At 42.1% G+C, this 21,795-nt stretch overlaps 1 protein-coding gene across 1 annotated transcript in view; it reads right to left on the bottom strand.

Moving 5' to 3' along the window:
• Positions 1 to 3,171: 3,171 nt before the first annotated feature.
• tbx15 (T-box transcription factor 15) overlaps positions 3,172 to 21,795 on the bottom strand; it is a 35,127-nt gene continuing 16,503 nt past the window's right edge. Inside the window, exons 4-8 of the mRNA XM_080037666.1 lie at positions 18,271 to 18,442; positions 12,536 to 12,703; positions 11,908 to 11,972; positions 8,106 to 8,203; positions 3,172 to 5,188 (exon numbers count right to left, since the gene is read on the bottom strand). Of these exons, the coding sequence (XP_079893792.1) occupies positions 4,365 to 5,188; positions 8,106 to 8,203; positions 11,908 to 11,972; positions 12,536 to 12,703; positions 18,271 to 18,442 (1,327 nt within the window). The 3' untranslated portion in view covers positions 3,172 to 4,364. The remainder of the gene's footprint in view (positions 5,189 to 8,105; positions 8,204 to 11,907; positions 11,973 to 12,535; positions 12,704 to 18,270; positions 18,443 to 21,795) is intronic.

Here is a 21,795-nt window from a genome sequence, read left to right as displayed (position 1 = left end):
GGCTAGGCGTCATGGTTCACATTGAAAATATTAATATTTTCAACTTCACGCAATGAAGCGATACACACGTTCGATGCGATTTCATTGCGGAAAATGCTCCCATGGTGCAGCTTCATCGCATCAAAAGCTTAATCGCGCCTAAACCAACGATTTCCAATGAAAATATGCCGATTTGGTGCATTGCGTTGGGTGTGAACGCACCATTCGTCACATAATATATCAAAATATAGTCATATGTGTGTTATCATTCCATATACCAGGTTTGTTTGTAATCTTGACCTGAAGCATTAATTCAGTCTAATACGTTGTGATCTTAACATTACTCAAACTATCTTCTGATTTTTTAATAAAACCATGATTTTGACAATATAATTGTGTTTCTATCAGCAGAGAGGGGGGCCTGCCAGTCATATTGGGAGACATTACATGATATGCACCGATATGTGTCACATGCAGTATACCTCATATAGTATATAGTAGTTACACATAGTATTAATCCTCATTTATGATTGGATCATTAGTCTCTTACAACTTGTGTAGTTTTTTACTTTGTGCTTTTTTTAAAAGATACCCAACTTGCCTTCAGAGATCAGTTCAAAAACACCGGCCACATCACCAGAGTCTGTATGTTTCTTTTTTTAAGCCTGACATCTGTATCATGGCTTTGTCAATCCCAAAATAGGTTCAAGATGTTTTGTAAAGAAGAGGAAGAAAAAAAACATACACACTGGCGTAACGGCGGCTTTAGGTATGCGAGAGCCCTTTGTGAGTGAGCAGTGATTTAGCGCCTCAATACACATGTCCGGCGCACCGTAACACCTCAGAAAAGTGGGTCTACGTCTGCTGTCAGCAATAATTCACTGTGAAGATGAGTCCATTCCAGGAATCCCGAGGAATAAACACAAGAGGGCAATAGCTTACCAGGAAATGTTCTGATTGGAGTGTCTGATATAAACTCACACTGTGTCTTATCAAAACCAGACCCTCAGATCCAATAAATTAGACCAAGTTTTTTTTCCCCTCATTCTTTTGAATGTGGTCACTCAGGCCCCCCTCCCCCTCTTAGCTAGAATCCCATCCCGTAGAGTTCCCGGGAGAGTGATTGTGAGTCTGTTAAAATGTCTGAAATGTGTTCGGAGGGAGAGATCAATGGCTGAGACACCGGGGATTATGGGACACCCTCCAGTCCGCGTGCTGTCACTCAAAATGGGGCTCAAAGCGGCAGATTAGTCACCAGATCTCCTCTCATCTCTGTCAGAGGATGACGTTAAAGGTGCACTGTGTAACTTTGGGTGTGTCGGAGAAGTGAACATTTTCTAAGGTCTTCTCTCATCATATCTGATAAAACAAACTTTCCTCACAGGAAAATTGTATCTCTGGAACACTGTTTGAAGTTAGAATGCTTCCTGAACAGTTACAGTTTCGCTGTTGTTGTTTACAGCAACAGGGCCCGGAGGTTTGTGTACAAACATATTCTAGTCTTACGTTTGGTTCCAAGCTCTTCAAAATAATTTAGTTTTGATCTATGATGGTAGAATTAGTAAATTCTAAGAATTACATGTAGTGTAATATATGTTTTGTAAGCTTACTGCAGGCTCTGCAAATGTAAACAATTCCCTATACCCTGAAACTGCATAGTGCACCTTTAAAATACCCGGTCCTGTATCTCCCAATTGTTCCAGTTTCATGTTTTATGGCGAGCCCGCTGGACGCACTTAATCAATCTGGGGGGGATCATCGTTTGCATACTTTCTCCCTAATGAAAGACGCCACGATGAAAAGGAAGAGAGAAGCGGCTGTTACTCAAGCTCAAGCCATTCTTTTCCACTTAAGGACCTGATGGATAGTTTACGGTATAAAAACAGACCTGCTGTGCATTATGTCATGCTGACTGCACTGTGTGTGGAACCCCAAGTGCACTGCTCCACTTTATAAAATACATCTCCTAATTTCGACAAGGCCCTGAGGTAAATTTGCGGTGAAGACTTAAGGGGACAGGTTGATTTTAAATGGTTGCTGGAGCAAGAGAGAGAGAGAGAGGGAGAGTGGGGGGTGTACTATATATCAGACAAATAAGGTGAATAATTATTGGAAAATAATGTCCAGATAGGTGGAACTGAGCCAAAATGTGAAATCATGCGAGCGCTTCTCTCCGGTACATCACATAGGGCTCATTATTTGAAGTCATGCTTGGAAAAAACAGGTGTTTCCAATAGCGGGGTTGCTGTCTCTCACACAGTCTTTGCCTGCAACCCCCCATTCATTTTTCTGATGATGGTCCAGATATGATATTTCATGGCTAGCGCAGTGCATATGATAGGAAGTGATTGGGGAGAGCCGCTCACAAGACATCCGTGTAATAGATGCTGATTGGCCCGGGCTAAATCCCCCTGGAGTCTGTGCCTATGTAACCACAAAGCACGGTAATGATCCCAAAATGCCGTATGTCCCCCCCCCCTCCCCACCCCACTACTTGGACCTTTGGAATGATTAGGAGGGGATTTCTCTGTCTCTTTAAACAGGTGCCATATCCATGTGTGGTTGGCACAAAGAGCTTGATTCTTCGTTCTCCTATAATAAGCAGAACCAGCAGGGAATGGATTTGTCTTTTTTTGGGTCTTTTTCTTTCAGTTTGGTTTATGATCGATGCATTGCGTCAGCGTTTGAAGCTCGGGCCTGTGATGTGGTGCGGAGCAGATGTGTGTGTGTGTGTGTGTGTGTGTGTGTGTGTGTGTGTGTTTTATAAGCGCAGAAAACACTCTCTTGTGTTATTAATAATCATGTCATTTGTTGCTAAAGGCTTTGAATGACTGATACAATCCATTTTCAAAAGGGCCATGTTTTTAAAATACAAATTTATCAGTCATGTCCAATAGTTAATACGTGAATAGTTGTGACATAGAACATCCAGTGTATAAAAGTATTATGTTGATTGCCTTGTAACAATATAATTTGTTTTGCTTATGTGCTTCCAATTACTTTTTTTATGAGCTAACTCCTCATTTCTTTCATCGCGTATTACAAATAAAAACATCTTTTCCCAGTCTTTGAGTTTGAAAACACGTCATGTTCTCAATTTTTTCCGCAGACTGTTTGTCCCAAATACCCGTTTTATTTTGAAAAACCAACTGCCAATGAAAGAGGAAGAAATCAAAAGCATGTTACATGAATTAAAACGTTTATTGAGCTTTTTTTACGTGCTTGGCACCTGTATTTACATTTTTTTTTAAATGCCTCAAAAAAGAATCACTTTGCTATTTCCCTTTTTTCACACATTTCTCAGAACAGATTGGCCTGTAAAATTGCTATATTGCTCAGCACTTAAATACACATCTCTACAACAACACACCAAAACATACTTTAATTACTCTGCTTTTGCTATTGCTTCTTTTATAACTTTTTTTCACACAAACAACTTTGAAGCTTATGTTATTGATTGCATTCGCCATCTTTTATATATATATAATATGCTTAAAAACGTAATCCACTCAAACATAGTGAAGCCATTCCAGTCTTATGAGGATAACCGGTTGATGAAGTGATCGTGTGGTGGAATCCTGAACTGCTTGGGGGGAGGGGGGGGGGGGTTTCCAAGGAATAAGAGTTCCTCAGTTAACCCGACCTAGAGTTCTTGGATTCTACTGCGTCCACATGTTGTGTTCACCCTGTTTGGCACAGCGTCCAGATACTTAATATCTCCTGCTATTACTGGAGCAGTGAGTCACTCGGGGGAGGGGAGGGGGAGCGGGGGGGTTCTTGTCCGGTTGTACACCTTCCATTGCAGCCAAAAAACTTTCAGGTCATGATGACGGACCACTGACCTACTTGACATTTTCTATAAACGATTGCTGCGCAAAGTCAAAAAGACTTGTGGAGCACAGTGAAGATTCTTTGGATACATGATGTCATGTTGACAGGATGGGCCTTAGAGTCCCCAATAAATCAAGAATGAGTCACTTGTGTTGCTACTATTGCACCTTAACACATTCACAACTGATAATCCCTTCTGAAACCAGAGCGTGTGCGCCCCTACGTACTTAATCTCCTTCTTATTACAATCTGGGTTTGTATGAGAGCCATGTTTCTCTTCCAATTTTTGCATATTATTAATACAAAGATTATAAATAATAGTTTTGACCCCTATAATGAATTGTAAGTGGTGGAGTGTCTTTAAAAACAAAACAAAACAAAACAAACAGGAGAAGACATCCTTTTTCTGAAAGGTGTGTTTTGTACCTCGGTACATCAAAAACACCGGTTCAACATCAACACCAAACCGGGTCCATAGATTAAAGATATAACTTCTCAGCTGAAAGACTTTAAGAAACACATTGGGGCTTTGTGAGGTCGGATCCCAGTTCCTTTTACACCATGTGCATCGACATCTGAGAGGACGAGCCGTATTGGCGTCCGTCGCAGGGGCCACCGCCGCCGCCCTGCTGGCCTCCGCCGGTGTTGCCGATCATGTGCATAGTGTCCATGCCTCCGTTGGACAGGTACTGGCGCTCTGCGAAGGCCCCGGCCGGAGAGGAGGAGCACAGCAGGCCTCCCTGGGGCTTCTCGGGGCTGGCTGCCAGGCGGGGAGAGGTGGGGAAGTTGTATCCGTACAGGTTGTAAGGGTTGTGCAGTGAGAAGGCGTTGGCGTAGGAGCCCTGCTGCACGTGGTGGTGGCCCCCGCTGAACATGTGAGCGGAGGACTGGGACGACCCCGATGAAGAGGACGAGCCAGAGCCAGAGCCGCCGCCACCCGCCTGCATCACGTACTGAAGCTGCGAGGCCGGGAAGGAGCCCAGCTGACCACCGTAGGCGTCCATTTTGGCTCCGGATGCACCGCCACTACCACCGCCGACGTGAGAGCCGCCCTGCATCAAAGAGGAAGTCCTCTGCGGCAGGAAGGATTCGTTGGGTTGAGCGGAGCCCACAGAGCCCCCCGCAGCCTGGAGGCGTCCGTAGGAACTGTCGGCTAGGCCCCCGTAGCCCTGCAAGGCGGCCATGTTGGAGCGAGCGCAGGCCGGGTATTCAGACAGGCCCAGGTTACACAGCTGGCTCTCCCTGCAGCCCACGTTGAAGGTGTTGGGGGCCAGGTGGAAGGTGGGAGGGGAGCAGGAGGGAGACAGCAGGTGGGCCGCTCCAGACGGGGAGGGGGTCCCCGTGCTGGAGGTGGTGGGAGAAGTGCCTGTGCTGCCACCTGGAATAGACAAGATAGAAAGAGAGGTAAATACAGGGCCATTTGACAGGTGACTTCATCTTCAAGAGCACTTAAAGTGAATATGAGGAACTTTAAGTTTGAGTTGATTCAAGCAGCACCTTTGGACAAAAGTGGTAGTGACGGATGTAGAGAGTTAAACACAGTGTAATTTAACAAAGCACACATCAACTGCGAGCTCAGAGTTGAGTGTGTGTGAGTCGGTGCAACTCAAAATGTGGAAGTTGCATTACATGTGAATGATATATGTTATCTCAACAAAAGATAAATTAGTTGGCTCAAGTTTTTTGTTGGCCCAAAACTCAAAAAAATCTAGGGAAGATAGTTGCTTTGAAAAGTCCGTAACTCATACCTGTGACAACATCATGTGTGTTCATCTTTCAGATTCAGGGTGAAATCAATCAAACAAACTGGAGCATATGATTCTGTCTTTGTTCGTCATATTAGAGTTAAGTTATATGATCTCCTTATGGATTTTTTTGTTCCTACATTCAAATAGCTAAGAAAAGTGGTTTGGCCGCCATATTAAAACACATGTCAAAAACCTTTTTTTTCTTCTTGACAACATGATATGATGTCAGAGTGAACCCAATCCTTTGCCTGCCTACCTCTGACCTCCCTGTGGAGCGGAGCAAGCAACAAACAGCCTTTCCCTGTGGGGAGGTATTAGTATTTAGTGTCTCAATGCCAGACGTCCACATCCTCTCTGCCCTGTGGCCGTGGCAGCACAAATGCTTTCCACAGCTGCTATAAATGCTTTCCTTTTAAGACGGATTATCTTCCTAATTGTAATCTTGTATGACGACGGAATGAACCACGGAATCTTCTCTTGAGCACAATCAAATTTCTGTCCAAATTCCTCATCATCGGGATGGAGGTTTGAGCATTTGCAGTGGTTATCGAATCGCCCAATGGAAATCAATGAAGCAGTAAGTTACATCAGGAGTTCACCTGTCGCACATTTAACATATAACCGTGTTGATCCACATGGACTTTTTTAAAACTCCTACTCGCATAGTAACCCTTTGCCTCACTCTTTATAACGGCTGGATACGAGAGCATGAACCATATTGTAAAGCAAATTGCCTGTAATAAATATGGATTCAGTTTTGACCGTGTCTGGTCAACAGAGCCGCCCCACATCGCCGGTCCTTTCTTCAATAAAAAGCCACAGACTGTGAATTTAGATATGTACTGTACTGATTGAACTGAAGGCAAAAGTTGAGCATATATATGTATAAAAATATATATAACATTGTTGGCACATATTGTATCCGCTAAGTCGAGCCCATCAGAGTGAAATGATATCTGTGGGATATCAATTGCATATTTCTCTATTAATGAGAATTTGGCCGGGGTTCATCTTGCTGTTGGAGAAATCCAGCTTGAACCGAGAATGAGGAGAAGGCATAACTAAATAATCCAGGACTTGCTTGGCTAGTGTTCTGATTTTGCACCATATGCCTTCGATAATATCGCTGCAGCGCTCTGCTCTGCTCGAGAAGATGAGAGAGGGAGGGCTTGAGGGAAGAAAGAGAGAGAGAGACGGGGAGAGAGCGAGAGAGAGAGAGAGAGAGAAAGCAAGGTATATGTGTACAGTGTGAGGAAAAATGAGAGAGCAATAGTTTGGTGATGTCATGTTTTCCTCTGGTTAGAAGGCTCGAGGTGCTTCGGTGCCGAGGGAGAATGGTTGATTGCTTGAAGGGGAAAAGGGTGTTTGGTGCCATAAAGGCAACGGCAAACAGAGAGACACACACACACAGACACACAGACACACACACACACACACACACACACACACTGCTTATGCACACCAGTGTCCTCTCAGGGTGATACAGGGTTCACTGGCGACGCGAGGACTTTGATTAAATCCTAATCACTCTGGAGAAGTTTTAATGATAACAAAGCTCAGACAAAATATAAAGCATGTCACGTCATGCTGACCCTCCAGAGGTAACCGAGATACGGTCGGCGTGGAAACAACAGCGACCCCGGCCCTTAATATGAGCCATGACTCAGCCCTTGTTGCCGGGCGCTGGAGCCTATATTGTCAAAGGGAGGTGGCCCGAGTGACATGACGCTAACTTGTGTCGTGGTGGAGCTGGCCGTCCAAAGAAGCCACAGTGTTTTTGTTTAACGGTTTATTTTTTTTACTGTATTTTTCAAGGGGGTTGCCTGCATGCTGCGTGTGATGTGAAAAGTTCAGCAGATGCGGGCCCCACCTGCCAGAGGAGCAGCGTATGGCCAAGCTCAGCTGAAGGACAACCATAGCTGATGCAGTGTGCGGTGATATATGCAGGGAAAGTATGCAGAGAGAGAGAGAGAGAGAGAGAGAGAGAGAGAGAGAGAGAGAGAGAGAGAGAGAGAGAGAGCTCAGGTTGGGGGAAAGCACATCCACCAAGGTCACGCTAATTACTACTGTATAGTGTGCAGTGCATTACTCACAGCTTTTTGAGTTTGTAGTAACTGTGCCTTTGCAAAACAAAACCACTGTTTATGTTGTGTAAATAGCAGCAATTTGAAGCATACCTTTGTACTACTAGTTGTATGGATTAATCAAAAGGAATAACCATTGCTTGTTTTGTGCCAACAGCTTAGCACATTCACATTAAAGTGAGTGCTGTGTTATTGTATTGTATCTCGCTAAGGATTCAGAAGAACCCATGCAAAATTAAGATAACTTCCATACTTTTCAGTACACAGCAAAAGATCCCAACTAGAGTCCAATGTAATCTGAGAAATCCTTTAAACAATGTTTTTTTTTTCTGATCTAATGTCAGTTTCTTGGTGGTCTCTGGTGTTTCTGTTTGAGGACAAAAAGCCCAGGGATAGACTGAGGGGGGGATTTTCAAGAGGTAGATTTGTCTGTGTATTTTTGACATGCCGTCTTCACACACACCTTGCTGCTTCTGCATGTTGGTGAAGTCTTCAAACGTCAGGGTCCTCACGGGAGGTCTCCAGAAAGCATAGGTCTCCATGATCGCCTCCAGGCCAGTCCTGACAACACACAGAGAGATTTCAGAAACACACACACACACACACACACACACACACACAAAAACCAGCAGCATAGAAGAAAAAAATAGACAGGGGAAAATAGTGTGTTGACCAGATGACATAAACACAGAGAGTCTGGTGAAAAGTGAGACGTAGAGCTTATTATTATTGGTCCTAGATTCGATTTTGATTGATTTAAAAAAAAAAAGTTGTATTGCTCCTTTTAAAAGCCTTAAATGGTCAGACCCTTGCTTATATCTGGTACGATCAGCTAATCCCCCTATGAGCATGATCACAGTCTGAGGTGTTTTGGCAAGTCGGCGCATCACTACATTTTCCAAAAGATGACAAGCACCTTCAGCTGCGGAGTTCTCTGCCCAAATATCTCTCTATGGAAGAGAATTAGGGCCACGGGAGAGAATGCAATTGAGGGGAGGAGGTGTTTGTACGTAAGATGACATTTTTAGAGGAAACTAGACGTCCTCCAATCTTAATATTTATGAATCCTGCATTACTCGTTTGTTTTCACACTTCAATCTTATTTCATTTTTAAAACTGTAACGTTAAACAATAACGGTAACAACAGAACAACACAGATACATATGTTTTTTTGCAGAGTGCAAAGGAAACAAAAGTTATCTTAATATTAATTTAAGGATACAATACAATGACATATGTCTGTGTGTCTTAATTCATGACTGGAGAAGGAAGGAGTGAGATGAATATGGATGACTTACAGACATTTTTATTGAGTGGGGAGGGGAAGTGATATTGGCAAATATTTGTGTGTGTGAATGAGCGAGAGAGAGAGAGAGAGAGAGAGAGAGAGAGAGAGAGAGAGAGAGAGAGAGAGAGAGAGAGAGGGAGAGAGAGAGAGAGAGAGAGAGGGAGAGAGAGAGAGGGAGATAAAAAGAGAGAGAGAGGGAGAAACTAGAGTCCTGCTCCGCGGAAACTGGAGCCATTAAAATGGAGCAGGTTTTTACTGTGCACATAAATCTGGGTGACGTTTCATCTTGAATCTGTACACGGTTCTCCTTCCTGCCCTGATTTACTTCCCTAGCGCGTCCCGGGAGAAAACTAGCGCCCGTCGCCATGTTATTTTAGGGCCACTTACTCCCTTGGCGCGGGCAGCTCGTTAGTGCTGCGCCATGCTAATCGCCATCACTGCACTCATTCATACAGTCACACAGTCACACACACACACACTGCTACTGCTTCTGGTGGGACCAAAACCCAACAAATGAGCTGTATCTCTCCACTAGGCCATAAAGAACCAGACACCAGCCATTAAAGATTTTCTATATTAAGATGCTATAAAGAAAGTCAGAAAAAGCAAAAACAAGTCGGAGCTTAGTTTGAGAATTAGCAGTGCAGGTTTTGCCCTTCACTATTAATTTTAAATTCAATGTGGAGTAAGTCGGTAATGGTCCACGACATAAAGGCTTCAGTCAACTTTACCGCTACAGTCCAAAGAAACGTATGGAGGGCGCTCTTTGATGATGTCACTCGTATCCAATTAGTCATTTTAACTGAGCAATGTTTTAAGAAGATACCAACAAAAACAAACCTTTTTGCAGCTTATTTTTTTCCAATACTTTTAAGTTGCAGCCTTTCACTTTTGACTTATGGCTTAATAAGGCAATTCAGTTAAGCTGAGTTATTACTATGATCGTGTCTTTTATAGTTAGATTGACAGGCCAAAAGACTGACCCAACTGTCACACCAAATGCACATGTATGTTATTGAATACCAAGTGTTGAAATCATGATTAACTAGCCATTCATTTAATTAAGACTCATTCACAATATTTAAAAACTTTGATATTTCAAAGCCAACAAAGTTAAATTAGGGGCCACAAACATTGGAGTTGGTCGTCTAATTTAAGTGGAAATAAAATTAATTTTCTCTCTGTCTGTCTTTCTCTCTCTCTCTCTCTCCCTCTCTCTCTCTCTCTCTCTCTCTCTCTATTTCTCTCTCTCCGGACACATATCTCATTATTCGCTATCTTCTCATGTGTAGCTTTTCGGGTTGTGAAATTCTAATGCCAGTTCATAAATCAAACGGCCTATTGTTTGAAAAACGGAAAAAGATGTCTTGAAATATCTGTGTGCCAATAATGCAGACCAGATGAAGGAGGGGGTGGGGGGGGGGTTGCTTTCATGTGCGGACGGGTCTGGTGGTTCAGAGCACACCACCCTCTCTTTCCTCCACTCCTCCGCAAATGTTGTATATGATAATTCAGGGACTTAGAGAGAGAGAGAGAGAGAGAGAGAGAGACACCCACACACACAAAAATCTAGAAAAGAGAGAGAGAGAGATTGAGGGAAAGAGAAGGGAAGGAAAGACAGGAGGAAACTGAAATCGAGTGAGATGTTTGGAAGAGTTAGCGAGGCCTTGCGTCAGCAGACAAAATCTGAAGTATTAAATGATATAATTAGATTGCTCAAATGTTGAGCAGTAACATGATTTATGATTATGTGTCATCAACAGTGAATAGGAGAGGTCTGTCTGGATGGCATCAGCACACCAGCAGTGACAACACAGCTGATGCAACAGCTGACAGTGAATCTGTCTGTCTCTATTTGAATAGTGTGTGTGTGTGTGTGTGTGTGTGTGTGTGTGTGTGTGTGTGTGTGTGTGTGTGTGTGTGTGTGTGTGTGTGTGTGTGTGTGTGTGTGTGTGTGTGTGTGTGTGTGTGTGTGTGACAAAACGAGATTGGCTAAGATAGACCATATCATAAAAAAATACGTTTTTATAATGGTTGATGCTGCATGACTTCTTGCCTTCACTAAGTCTTATGTCTGTATTTTTGGTATTCTACATTCCCACGCACTAGAGTGTTAACGGCCCTGTAGGCACTGGATTTGGTCATTTGCAGGTCAGAAAGATTGTCTAGACATCTCAGTTGAAGTGGGCTTAATTTGGTTCAAAAGTGCAAAAGTGACCATTGTTTCAACATCTTTTTAATGGCTCAATTTCAGTCTGTTGCAGATCCTAAATATGTGATAGAATTTTATATAACCAGACGTCGTTAAAAAAAAATATTAAAAAAATCCCCTCTTTTAACCACAATGCAAACTCAAAAACATTGAGTAAGCGTGAACTCAGGGGCTGTAGCATTTAGACTGTAGATAGTGACAATGATAATGTAAAATACATCTGTCCATGTGATGTGGTGGTAAAACAAGAATACATTGCTGAAATCTCACGCTCATCAGATTATATTGTTTCGAAATAGTTTTCTACATTTTCACGCATGGATAGAGAGATCGGCATTTCAAGCCCAGTTAATGAGACGAGTCGGACAATGATTGAAATAAAGACGACAGAATATAAATATAGGTTCGGTTTACAAGTGACTCCATCCACCGCAATGTCTCTGTCGGCCTGGGCTGCAGATTGTCTTGGCAACCGAATAAAGCAGCTGTTTTCATTAGGAGCGGCATATGGTACTAAGTGCTATCTTCAGAGGATTATTGCTGTATTAAGTGTCACAAAGAAAGAAAAGAAATGTGTGTTTTTTGAGATACCATGAAACTGTCTGTCTGTGTGTCTGTCTGTGTGTCTGTCTGTGTGTCTGTGTGTCTGTCTGTCTGTCTGTCTGTCTGTCTGTCTGTGTGTCTGTCTGTGTGTCTGTCTGTCTGTCTGTCTGTCTGTCTGTCTGTCTGTCTGTCTGTCTGTAAACAGATGCTGTGGTAACTTACCTGTTTCTACCAGAGTCCCGGAATCCTTTGGCGAACGGGTTGCGGTCGATCTTTAGTCTGGTGATCTGTAGGCAACAAGCACATGGAGACGTGTTTTTGTGAATATTCCAGCTCAAAATGTATTGTCCAAAACCCTTGCAGTAAGTATGATAGACATCGCTGTGCTTTCTCTCAATACATTGTGGTAATATTAAAAGCTCCAAGACATCCCTTTGCTCCTGCCATGCAAGTATTGTCAAGTAGCTCCAATGGTCAGTTTTAGGAAGTAAATTATATATGGTTGCATTTCGGTAAGTTCAATAATGGTCAATTTGAGATGAACCACCTAAGAGGGGCCCAATACCCTCCCTGATTTAACTTTATCATATTTATCTAATACACTTCTTTGAGTCTGTTTATAAAGTGCTTTAGAAACCTTTGGTATTTGGTGAAATTAGCAGGCGTTCTCCTAATTTAATAAATTTTTTTGCAAGAAAAGTGGCAGGGATTCAAAACGAAACTGCACAATAAAACAACTTTTGCATTCAATCTTTGAGATTGCAAGATGGCTATTTTCTGTGATTTGTGGAGCAATTCATTAACTGCTGCCATTTTCCGTTTTAGCAAATGAAATGCGAGCTGCATGTACCTGTTGGTTCTGGTAGGCGGTGACGGTGGTGAAGACGGTCTCGGGGAAGCTGAAGGTCTTGACTCCCTCCCCGCTGGGCACGGCCTTGTTGGGGGACAGTTCACTGCTGAAGTCCTTTCTGATGACATGGACGCGAGGCTGGTACTTGTGCATGGAGTGAAGGATGATCTGGAAATATATAAAAGGGAAAGACGGTGAATTTGGTATAATGTTGGGAAAAAAACTGAATAACAAAATAACATGGGGACATTTCGAGGGAAAGAAATATTTATAAAGACAGACAACTTGTATTACTTTTCAGGCAAAATCAAACATCTGTTTTTACTTGAAATTCATAGAAAGAACAGATTTTAATATTCATGTCATGGCACAGTGACAAGTTGCGCAACAAAATATCTAACATTTCTGACGGTACGATCAGGTTACAGTGAGGATTTCGCATGTTGTTGTAAAGTATTATGGGTTAGGAAGTGACTCAAGAAAAAAAATAAAGACCTTCATAAGTATATAAAAAAAATACATCACAAATCAATGTGTGCATGTTTCATATATACACACCTCCAAACTTTCCATTTCATTACAAAACTTCACCATTCTCTCTCTGCAAACACACCATACATGCAAGTCCTTTTTTTAACATCAATTAAGCTGGACTGATTCTCCATTGGGGCTGTGCATGCGACATAAAGCGGAAACCCGGGTTCACACTGCGGATGACGCTGGGATTATTTCACAGGAGAGTGGAGAGGTGTCAGACGGTGTTGGCCCCATGCTTTAGCCTAAGGGCCCCAGTCTGCTCTTGATTAATCTAAAGAGTGAGAAAACCTTTTCCCATAGCGACACACAGCCCAACACAGCCAAACCCCCCCCCCACCCCATACCCCCTTAACTCTACTGCTGCTACAGAGGGGGTCATTTCAAACCAGGGGCTGCAGGGAGAAAAAACTGCTCCCAATATCAGGAAACACAACATTTCAACGTTCCAGGACCCTCAAATCCCACACACTCACACATACACCAATTGTATAACTGGGGGCTGCTGCTGTGTACATACACACACACACATGCACGCTGTAATGTGCAATCTGCAATGCTCATTTTGAAAAACTGCTGTTGCCATCTGTGTGTCAGTGTTAATTTCTTAGCTCACATGTTGATCAAACTGTGTGGGTGGAGCGGTGGTCTCTCTATGCTCTATCACTTTATTGTTTTGTTTTTTTTTCCCTCAAAGAAACAAATGTCTCCTCCTGGCTGCATGCATCAGCAGGGAAGAAATACTTTCAATTGTTGTGGGTTGTTTTCTCCGCGCCGCTGTTCTTTCAACTGGTGAAACAGCATTTTAGAAAATGGAAATTGCAGAATCAAAAGGGCCTATCAGAAACAAATGTTCCAATAAAACGACTGCACATCAGGCTTGTGTGGATTTTCTTTGGTTGTGTATTTATTGCGCAAGTGTATCCAGTTTAGAGGATACAGGATTTCATTGTCTATTCTGCCATTGTATTAGTAGGTGCTCAAACAAATCCCAGTGCTTTATCAATGTGACTATATCAGATAAATAATGGTAATGAATGGTACTGTATATGATGATTGTGAAGTCAACTTTGATGTAGTACCGTTGGGGAAAGACAGGCTTTTCCATTCTGCCCCAAGTATATAGTTTTTTTCGCGTTACCAGGGATTCAGCCCTGGCGCAAAGGCATTATTAATAACTATTAAAAAAATAGCATTATTTTCACTAGCTGCTGTTACAGGACATTTGTGATCACCAGAGGGAAAACAGACTGGTTCATAAACATTAGAAAGATCGTCGTAGGGTGTTTAAATCTTTTGGAAAAGCATACACACACACACACACACACACACACACACACACACACACACACACACACACACACACACACACATGTACAGCTGCTCTCGTAGCCCAGAGGAGTCATGCTTCCAGTCCCCAGTCGGCCTGAGGTGATGGAGAAATGTAAAGTCAAAGCGGATCACACAGCAACTCGCTGATCTCAGAACTTAAAGCCAGTGGGAGGGCAGCCAGAGGACATCAGCTGACTCTGCTTCAGGCTCAAACACAATTAGGGCTAAATGAGAGATGTTTTCACTTCCATGCTTAGGTATCATGACGTTCTCTTTTGATCCCTCTTAGAAAAACCTCCGGAACATTCGCACCCGAGAGACACCAACACGTCTCGCATGTACAGTAACAGATGTCGCGTGTATATATCGCCGGGAAATCAGATCTTGTTTACGAAGGATTTTTAACACAACATTGTGGCCCTGAAGTGATTTTTCTAACATGGTTACAAAACGATTTAATCACCGTATAAAATCAGTGATCAAAGCATTAAAATCACACAGGCTGCGTTAAATTAGTGTTAACGTTTCACCTGGGTAATTACATCCTGTTACAGCCAAGACCAATGAGGATTCTGACTGCAGGTCACCAGTAGTGACAGGGACTGAGTGACTGTACTGTATGTGAGCAGAGCTGTAACCTTATATATAGTATGGCTGCAGCGCGTCATATCTGAGAGACCAGAATCACTCAATTGAGGGAAATAAACAGGACAATCTTCAAAGCAGACAATATAAAAAAGTATTCTGAGTATAGTATTCTATTCAGCATTGATGGAATGGATGAAACAAAAGAGAAGCAACAAAAAAAAAGTATTTTGTCCAGTCCAGTCTGCTTGAGCGTTTTATTGGGTTTTCCCATAGAGCAGGGAAGACAGACAGGAACTAGATGACAGGCGAGAGAGAGAGACAGTATTAAGGGGATCTGGACCCACGAGGACAAAGACAGAGGCTATCACCAGTTCAGCTGGGCAAAGAGGCATCACTAAAGACTATGTTAGCCTGTAGTACACTATATGATATCCTCTGTGTATAAATAACACCAAGCAGCTCGATGGTTTTTCAGTTAAAGTATGTATAAAATTAAAATGTATGTTTGTTGCCAATGTTGCCAAAAGCAAAAATGTAATAAAAAAATACATTTTGAAACTGCTTTTTGACTTTTCTTTTTAAATTCCAGACCAGTTTGTGGCAAAGAATGCTATTCTTATATAGTTTTTATTAATGCCTTTCTCATGGGTACGCTCACCCAGGAACTACAGATGGCCTGGTAAAAACACTACCACTTTTGTCCAAAGGGGGTCCAAGAATCAATACAAACTGTCCTTACTACTATCTAATAAATGTGGTGAATACACACACAACATATATAAAAAAATTATAAAAAAAATTATTCCATCATTCTGTCCCAGCAATGGAGACATCACTGAACGTCACATCACCGCTTTTCTAATCATCGCAACTCCGCACTAATATCGAGCTAGTAGGAGAAATTGATTTGTAGCGGCTCCTTGCGCTCTTTTCAACAGGATCCCAGACCGCAGCAATCAAAACAGTCTCCTCTAAAGCCCTTTGACAGGCATGGAAGGAGGCGCAGTGCCATCTTCCTCTGGTTCAACCATTCGGCTGATGAGATATGAAAAAAAATACAGAGCAGATCATCTCCTCTTTTCACCAACTCTTCCCATCAGCTAATAAAAGCAGATGGTGGTTCATACAGAAACCTGGTTATGCTATTAACTCAATCTACTTTAATTCCAGAGAAAGGCTAAATGAAAATGAAATTGATGCTCAACAAGTAGAGTAACACATGTCACAGAAAATTTTATAAAAAGGGACCAGTGAGTTACGAGGGTCGATTTCACTCAAAGTTGCCATTTTCAGAATTTTATGATCTTTAAATGTTTTACTTTGTACATGTTTTTTGTAAGGGCCATTTTAGAAGAATTATTTTGTGTGATCTCCTTCGAAAAAATCTTTACATCGAAGTTTAAATCTAGTTTATTTGGACTGTGAACTAAAATGACAAAATGTCTTCCTCTTTAGCTTGTTAATACTAGATTTCCGACCATTTTTATCATCCACTTATTAATTGACCAGACTATTCAGCAGAGCTTTTATGCTGGGCACGGTAAACTGCAGGGGTTGCAATATTGCTGCACCAATGATCGTTATTGTACCGTTTTGTAATTGGTATAAAATAAATCTTAATGCTTAGCTGAGTATTTTCTCAAGTCTCCATTGCAGGTTTGAACATAAGGGGCCAATTAAAAGTTACAATCAAAAGCTAGCACAGTTTCCTTCCATCTTATATCGTCCCTTTCCCAGGGAAACCCATTTAAAACTATAAAGAAGTGTAAAGGGCAAGTGAGGGACTCTGTTTGACTTGCAGCCCACTTGCTGCTTATACATAAGGAAAGGCAGTAAATCAAAGAAATTGTGGTTTTACTTGTTGCAATACAGTTAGATATTTTCACCTACGAAAAGCCGCATTACACATTTAGAGCAGCCAAGAGCCAATAAGAGGCTTAGTCTCGCTCACCACCTCTGTCACTGACTGGCTACAAGAGAGCCAGTAAATCAGGCAGACTGTGGTCGGACTCAAATTTTAGCTCGGTAGTGTGGCGGGGCCGGAGCTTTACTACAAATCATATTCAATCATTAAGTGCTCCCTTTAACGAAACCGTTTCATTACCAAATTCTTTACAGAGCCGTGAAAGGAAATGAATACTACATATTAAAACCAAGGGCACGGGTTCAAATACTAGACCTCTGAATGTCTCTCCAGGCTAATCCTTAAACCAAATACTATTCAGTCAAGTCCGACCATCTTGAAAAAGAAACAGTATGTAGAGTATGATAGGGCAGTGTGAGGAAGAGCTGACTGTCAAGTATTTGAAGAAAATCAACGCTGGCCAACTCTCATGGCTCCATGAAAGCATGAAGTCCGTGACGTACTGTGTCAAATTTCCTTTCAAGCGAACGCATCTGAAACATCTTTATCCAAAAACTGCCTCGAAGACTGCATTGGATTTTACAGCACCATGAAGCGACGGGGGAGTGTATATATATTATAAAGTGTTTCAGCTGAAATAGCCATCATCTCTGTCAGAGGATTTCATGTATGGTCAGCAACTTCTTTGATGAATCTGATTGGTCTGTCAGAAGAACCACAAGATGTGTTCATTTGAAGTGTGAACCCCACAATCGCCATTGAAACAAATCAAATATTGAATATAAAATAATAATAAAAATAATCTATTGAGGTCATCAATTATCAGTAGAAAGATCCCCCATTGTCTCATGTTGCCTTTAGATGTGAGCGCCAATTATGATATAAAACTTGAAAAGGGAAATTAAGATATGCATTAGGTATCTTTAACTGTTAATATTTTGGTCTACGATGTAGAGACAATGACATTTTGACCACAAGGTTTAATTTATCATGTTTGTTCCCTTGTCGTGGAATGTATACGCAAATTCTTATGGCTCTTCAAACGTGCTACGAGGAACGTTACAATATTTCTGAAACAGTCAAATTTTTTCTCTGATGATCATAAATTACATGTAACAGCAAACGAGACCATCAGTGCAAAGAACAATAATTGTACATAGTTTTTCTTAATACCTTCGTCATGGGTATACGCTCACCCAGGAACTACAGCTGGTGTAGTAAAAACACTACCTGCTTTTGTCCAAAGGGGGTGCAAGAATTCACAAAAACTCAAAGTTCCTCGGAGCACCTTTATGGACTATCTATGTGTTGTTTTAAGTCATATACAAACACACACAAAATTGCATAACAAAACGTTTGTGGTTGCAGCATGTACAAGTACCCAGTATCCAAGGTGTGAAGGTGAAAGGCCCCTTACATGTCCTTGGTCGTCCAGCTCATTGTTGGTGAGTTTCAGCTTGTCGAAGCTGACCACCTGCCTCATCCAGGTGTCTCCTGAGGCCAGGGAGTCAGGGTGGATGTAGGCCCGCGGAGGCACCGGGGAGTCTGCGTTACCTGCCACCATCCACTTGGAGCTGTGGTACACATACCTGCAAGACAAGACCGAGGGGGAAATATTGCTTTAGCACCAGCACAGCAGTCACAACAAGAATTCAGTGATTTGAAAATGTACATTGCGTGTGTGTGTGTGTGTGTGTGTGCGTGTGTGTGTGTGTGTGTGTGTGCGTGTGTGTGCGTGTGTGTGTGTGTGTGTGTGTGTGTGTGTGTGTGCGTGTTGGTTGGTATAATGATAAAGTAGGTGTACAGTATGGATGGTCTGTTCTTGCACTTTGACACATCACTATGAACCTAGTGTTACTGTAAATTGTAATTGTGCTTTATATATTGGGGCAAAATCCATGTATTTCTACTTTTTCAGATAAAGGAAGTGAGGTTTAATGATCGTATTGTAAACAGTTCAAATACTTTATGTATTTTAATGCACCAGAAATAAATGGTGAAGAAATTATGCTCAAGATCTGAGATAACAAAACCTTCAATTAACACAAATGTGTTTATATTTTCGGGGTATATCTTGCCTGTGCGCGTGGCTATAATGAATGTGCTCCAGTTGCAAACTATCACATGAATACTGGTTGGTTCCTCTGACTCAACTCTCTTCTGCATGCCACAGTATGTTGGTGGAAGAGAAATATGCGCTCTTAAATTTTGGTTATTTGAAATGTTAATGCAAAACTGGGAACGCAGAAAAGCCAATTGTTACAACCACATTTTTCCATTCTTCTCCTCTCCTCTGCATATATCACTCTTATTTCTTAGGCTTAAACCATGTTTTTCTTCCACATGAAAGGTTAGAGCAATCTCTCCAGGACTAATATTCCCTCATGCCTGGCCTGTTTTGAAAACTCATTTGAGTCTCTGAGGTTATACTTCATGCTTGAATGACTTAGAATAAAAGGCTCTTTGGATTTTTTATGCAGTCAGGAGCACATGAAAACAAACTCCAAACACTCTCGGCCACGTTGCCACAACATTGGAATATTTTCAAACTCATCTGTTGTTCCTCCATTGTGCTTGAAAATTTCGAACAAGGGCAACATAAAAAAGAAAGAAATCCGTATGCAGTCACACACTCAGCTGCATAGTTTCAATCAAGACCAGCCATAATATTTGATGATGGTGTGTGTGTGTGTGTGTGTGTGTGTGTGTGTGTGTGTGTGTGTGTGTGTGTGTGTGTGTGTGTGTGTGTGTGTGTGTGTGTGTGTGTGTGTGTGTGTGTGTGTGTGTGTATGTCGGCACGTCCCACCCATTAAAACAGCAGGGGACGGAGAAAATAGAGAGAGAGGGAGAGAAAGAAAGAAGAAAACGCTTTTGAAAACAAGTTCACAAACCGCCAGTCAACAAAAAAATATCCAAAGCAACATTACGTTACATTTTAGCAAAGGAAGGGCCAAAGAAGAAAATTAAAATCCATGGACAAATAAAGAGACACAAGATGAAGAAAGTCAGTCAGGAAAGAGACATTGAGTGAGATTAAAGGTGGAGTCACTCATAATCGGGTAACTAAACGAATAAGACTTCAACAGGACTTTTAAACTGCATGTAAACACCTTTATCCGATCTACTTCGGACAAGAGAAGTTGGATAAGAACACCTAGCATAGTGGAGACAGCCATTTATCCGATTTCCGAAAGGCCATGTATACTCAGACAAGTGACATGGTCCGTTCGAGTGTCTAGTCTTAATCCAATCTAGTTGTGCCATGTAGCTGCACTGAGTGATTCTGGATAATGCTTTTTCAAAATCAGTGAATATCTCCTCACGATCTTCTACCTGTCCGTACTGTTGGTGCACTGGAAAATTTAAAAAAAAAACGTGTGTTTATACACAGCCTAGGGTCTGTATACTGGTAGCTACTGTGGGTCCCTAAGTTTACATTCACTTTGTATACTTCAATGGACAGACAGATAGGTAGAAAGGTATGGAGCGGGAGAGAGAGAGAAAGACAGAGTGGGCGAGCGAGGTTGAGAGTGAGTGGAGGAGAGCGAGTGTGAAGCACAGCTGTTTGCCTTTAGTTCTGGCGCGGCGCTCGGTCGAAAGTGTTTTATCTGCAGCGTCTCTGCCAAAGTCATCACTCACTCCCGAAACATGGACAAAAAATCTCTCATTTGGTCCTTTTGTTATTTCCTCCAAGGGCTGCAGCACCACCCCATTACACACACACACACACACACACACACACACACACACACACACACACACACACACACAACACACAATATATAATTACATTCAAATATAAGCAAAAATTACATACTCCTCCTCTCTGTGCCACAGAAAATACAGCGCATGCAAACATACACATTTAAAATCAGGGCCTTTCTTTGGGCTGTTGACAAATACCCTCGGGCGACTATATAAAGTCAGACTTGTGACTGAACGGCTAAGTATGTCTCTAACGTTACACGTGTAAACAAATCATTTTTCAACCCATTAGACACACATTCAGGGCAAAAACATTCTCTACTCATCTGCATTGTCTGACTTGAGTTGCTATGCGTCGGTATAAACATACCATTTAGCTTGTCAGAGCACAAAAAGACCTGATAATGTAACATACATGAGATGGCCTTGTTGTGTTGGATATGGTGCCTGACAATTTATTTATTTTGCCCAAGGCTGGATCCCAAATCCCCCCCATAATGGTTTAAAATGAGCATTCTATCAAGTTTAAGAAACATATTAATCATTGTCAATTTGCATCATCACTAACAGGTGCAGTGTTGTGCAACTGTAGATTTTGCATTTGTGAGCAAACAGCAAATTGCATTGTGGGACTGGGCAATGCGCGTCCACCCTCGGAGACTTTCACTATCCACTTCCATTATTCATGTATGAGTAAGTGAGTCTTTATGTGAATTGTTGCAAGCGAAACAACAAACAACTCCTAAGTGGTTTGAGCGTATAAGAGGTGCACACACACACACACACACACACACACACACACACACACACACACACACACACACACACACACACACACACACACACACACACACACACACACACACACACACACACACACACACACACACACACACACACACACACACACACACACACACACACACACACACACACACACACACACACAGGCTGCTGCATCTGCAAATGGTTTGTGTTTACAGCCTAATGCCTAATGCAACCACGCAACCAAACACTTTTTACTGGTAATTGTCTCTTTCTCTGCCCTGTTTGTTATGTAGTCATCACAGGAATCCACTTCTCACCAGACCCCCAGGATTAAGCTCCATGTTTCTCTGAGGTTGGCAGTAACCACATGGTGAGATGCCCAAACAGGCCCTTAAGGGGCTTTTTAATCTCATTAGCGCAATCCTTTTTCGTCTTTTTAATGCATTATGTCTCATTGTTCTACTATGTG

Source organism: Ammodytes marinus (genome assembly GCF_949987685.1).
Source record: "Ammodytes marinus genome assembly, chromosome: 12".
Lineage (NCBI taxonomy): Eukaryota > Metazoa > Chordata > Actinopteri > Uranoscopiformes > Ammodytidae > Ammodytes > Ammodytes marinus.
The sequence above is the reverse complement of the archived record's forward strand: the minus strand, read 5'-3'. Positions and strand labels throughout refer to the sequence as shown.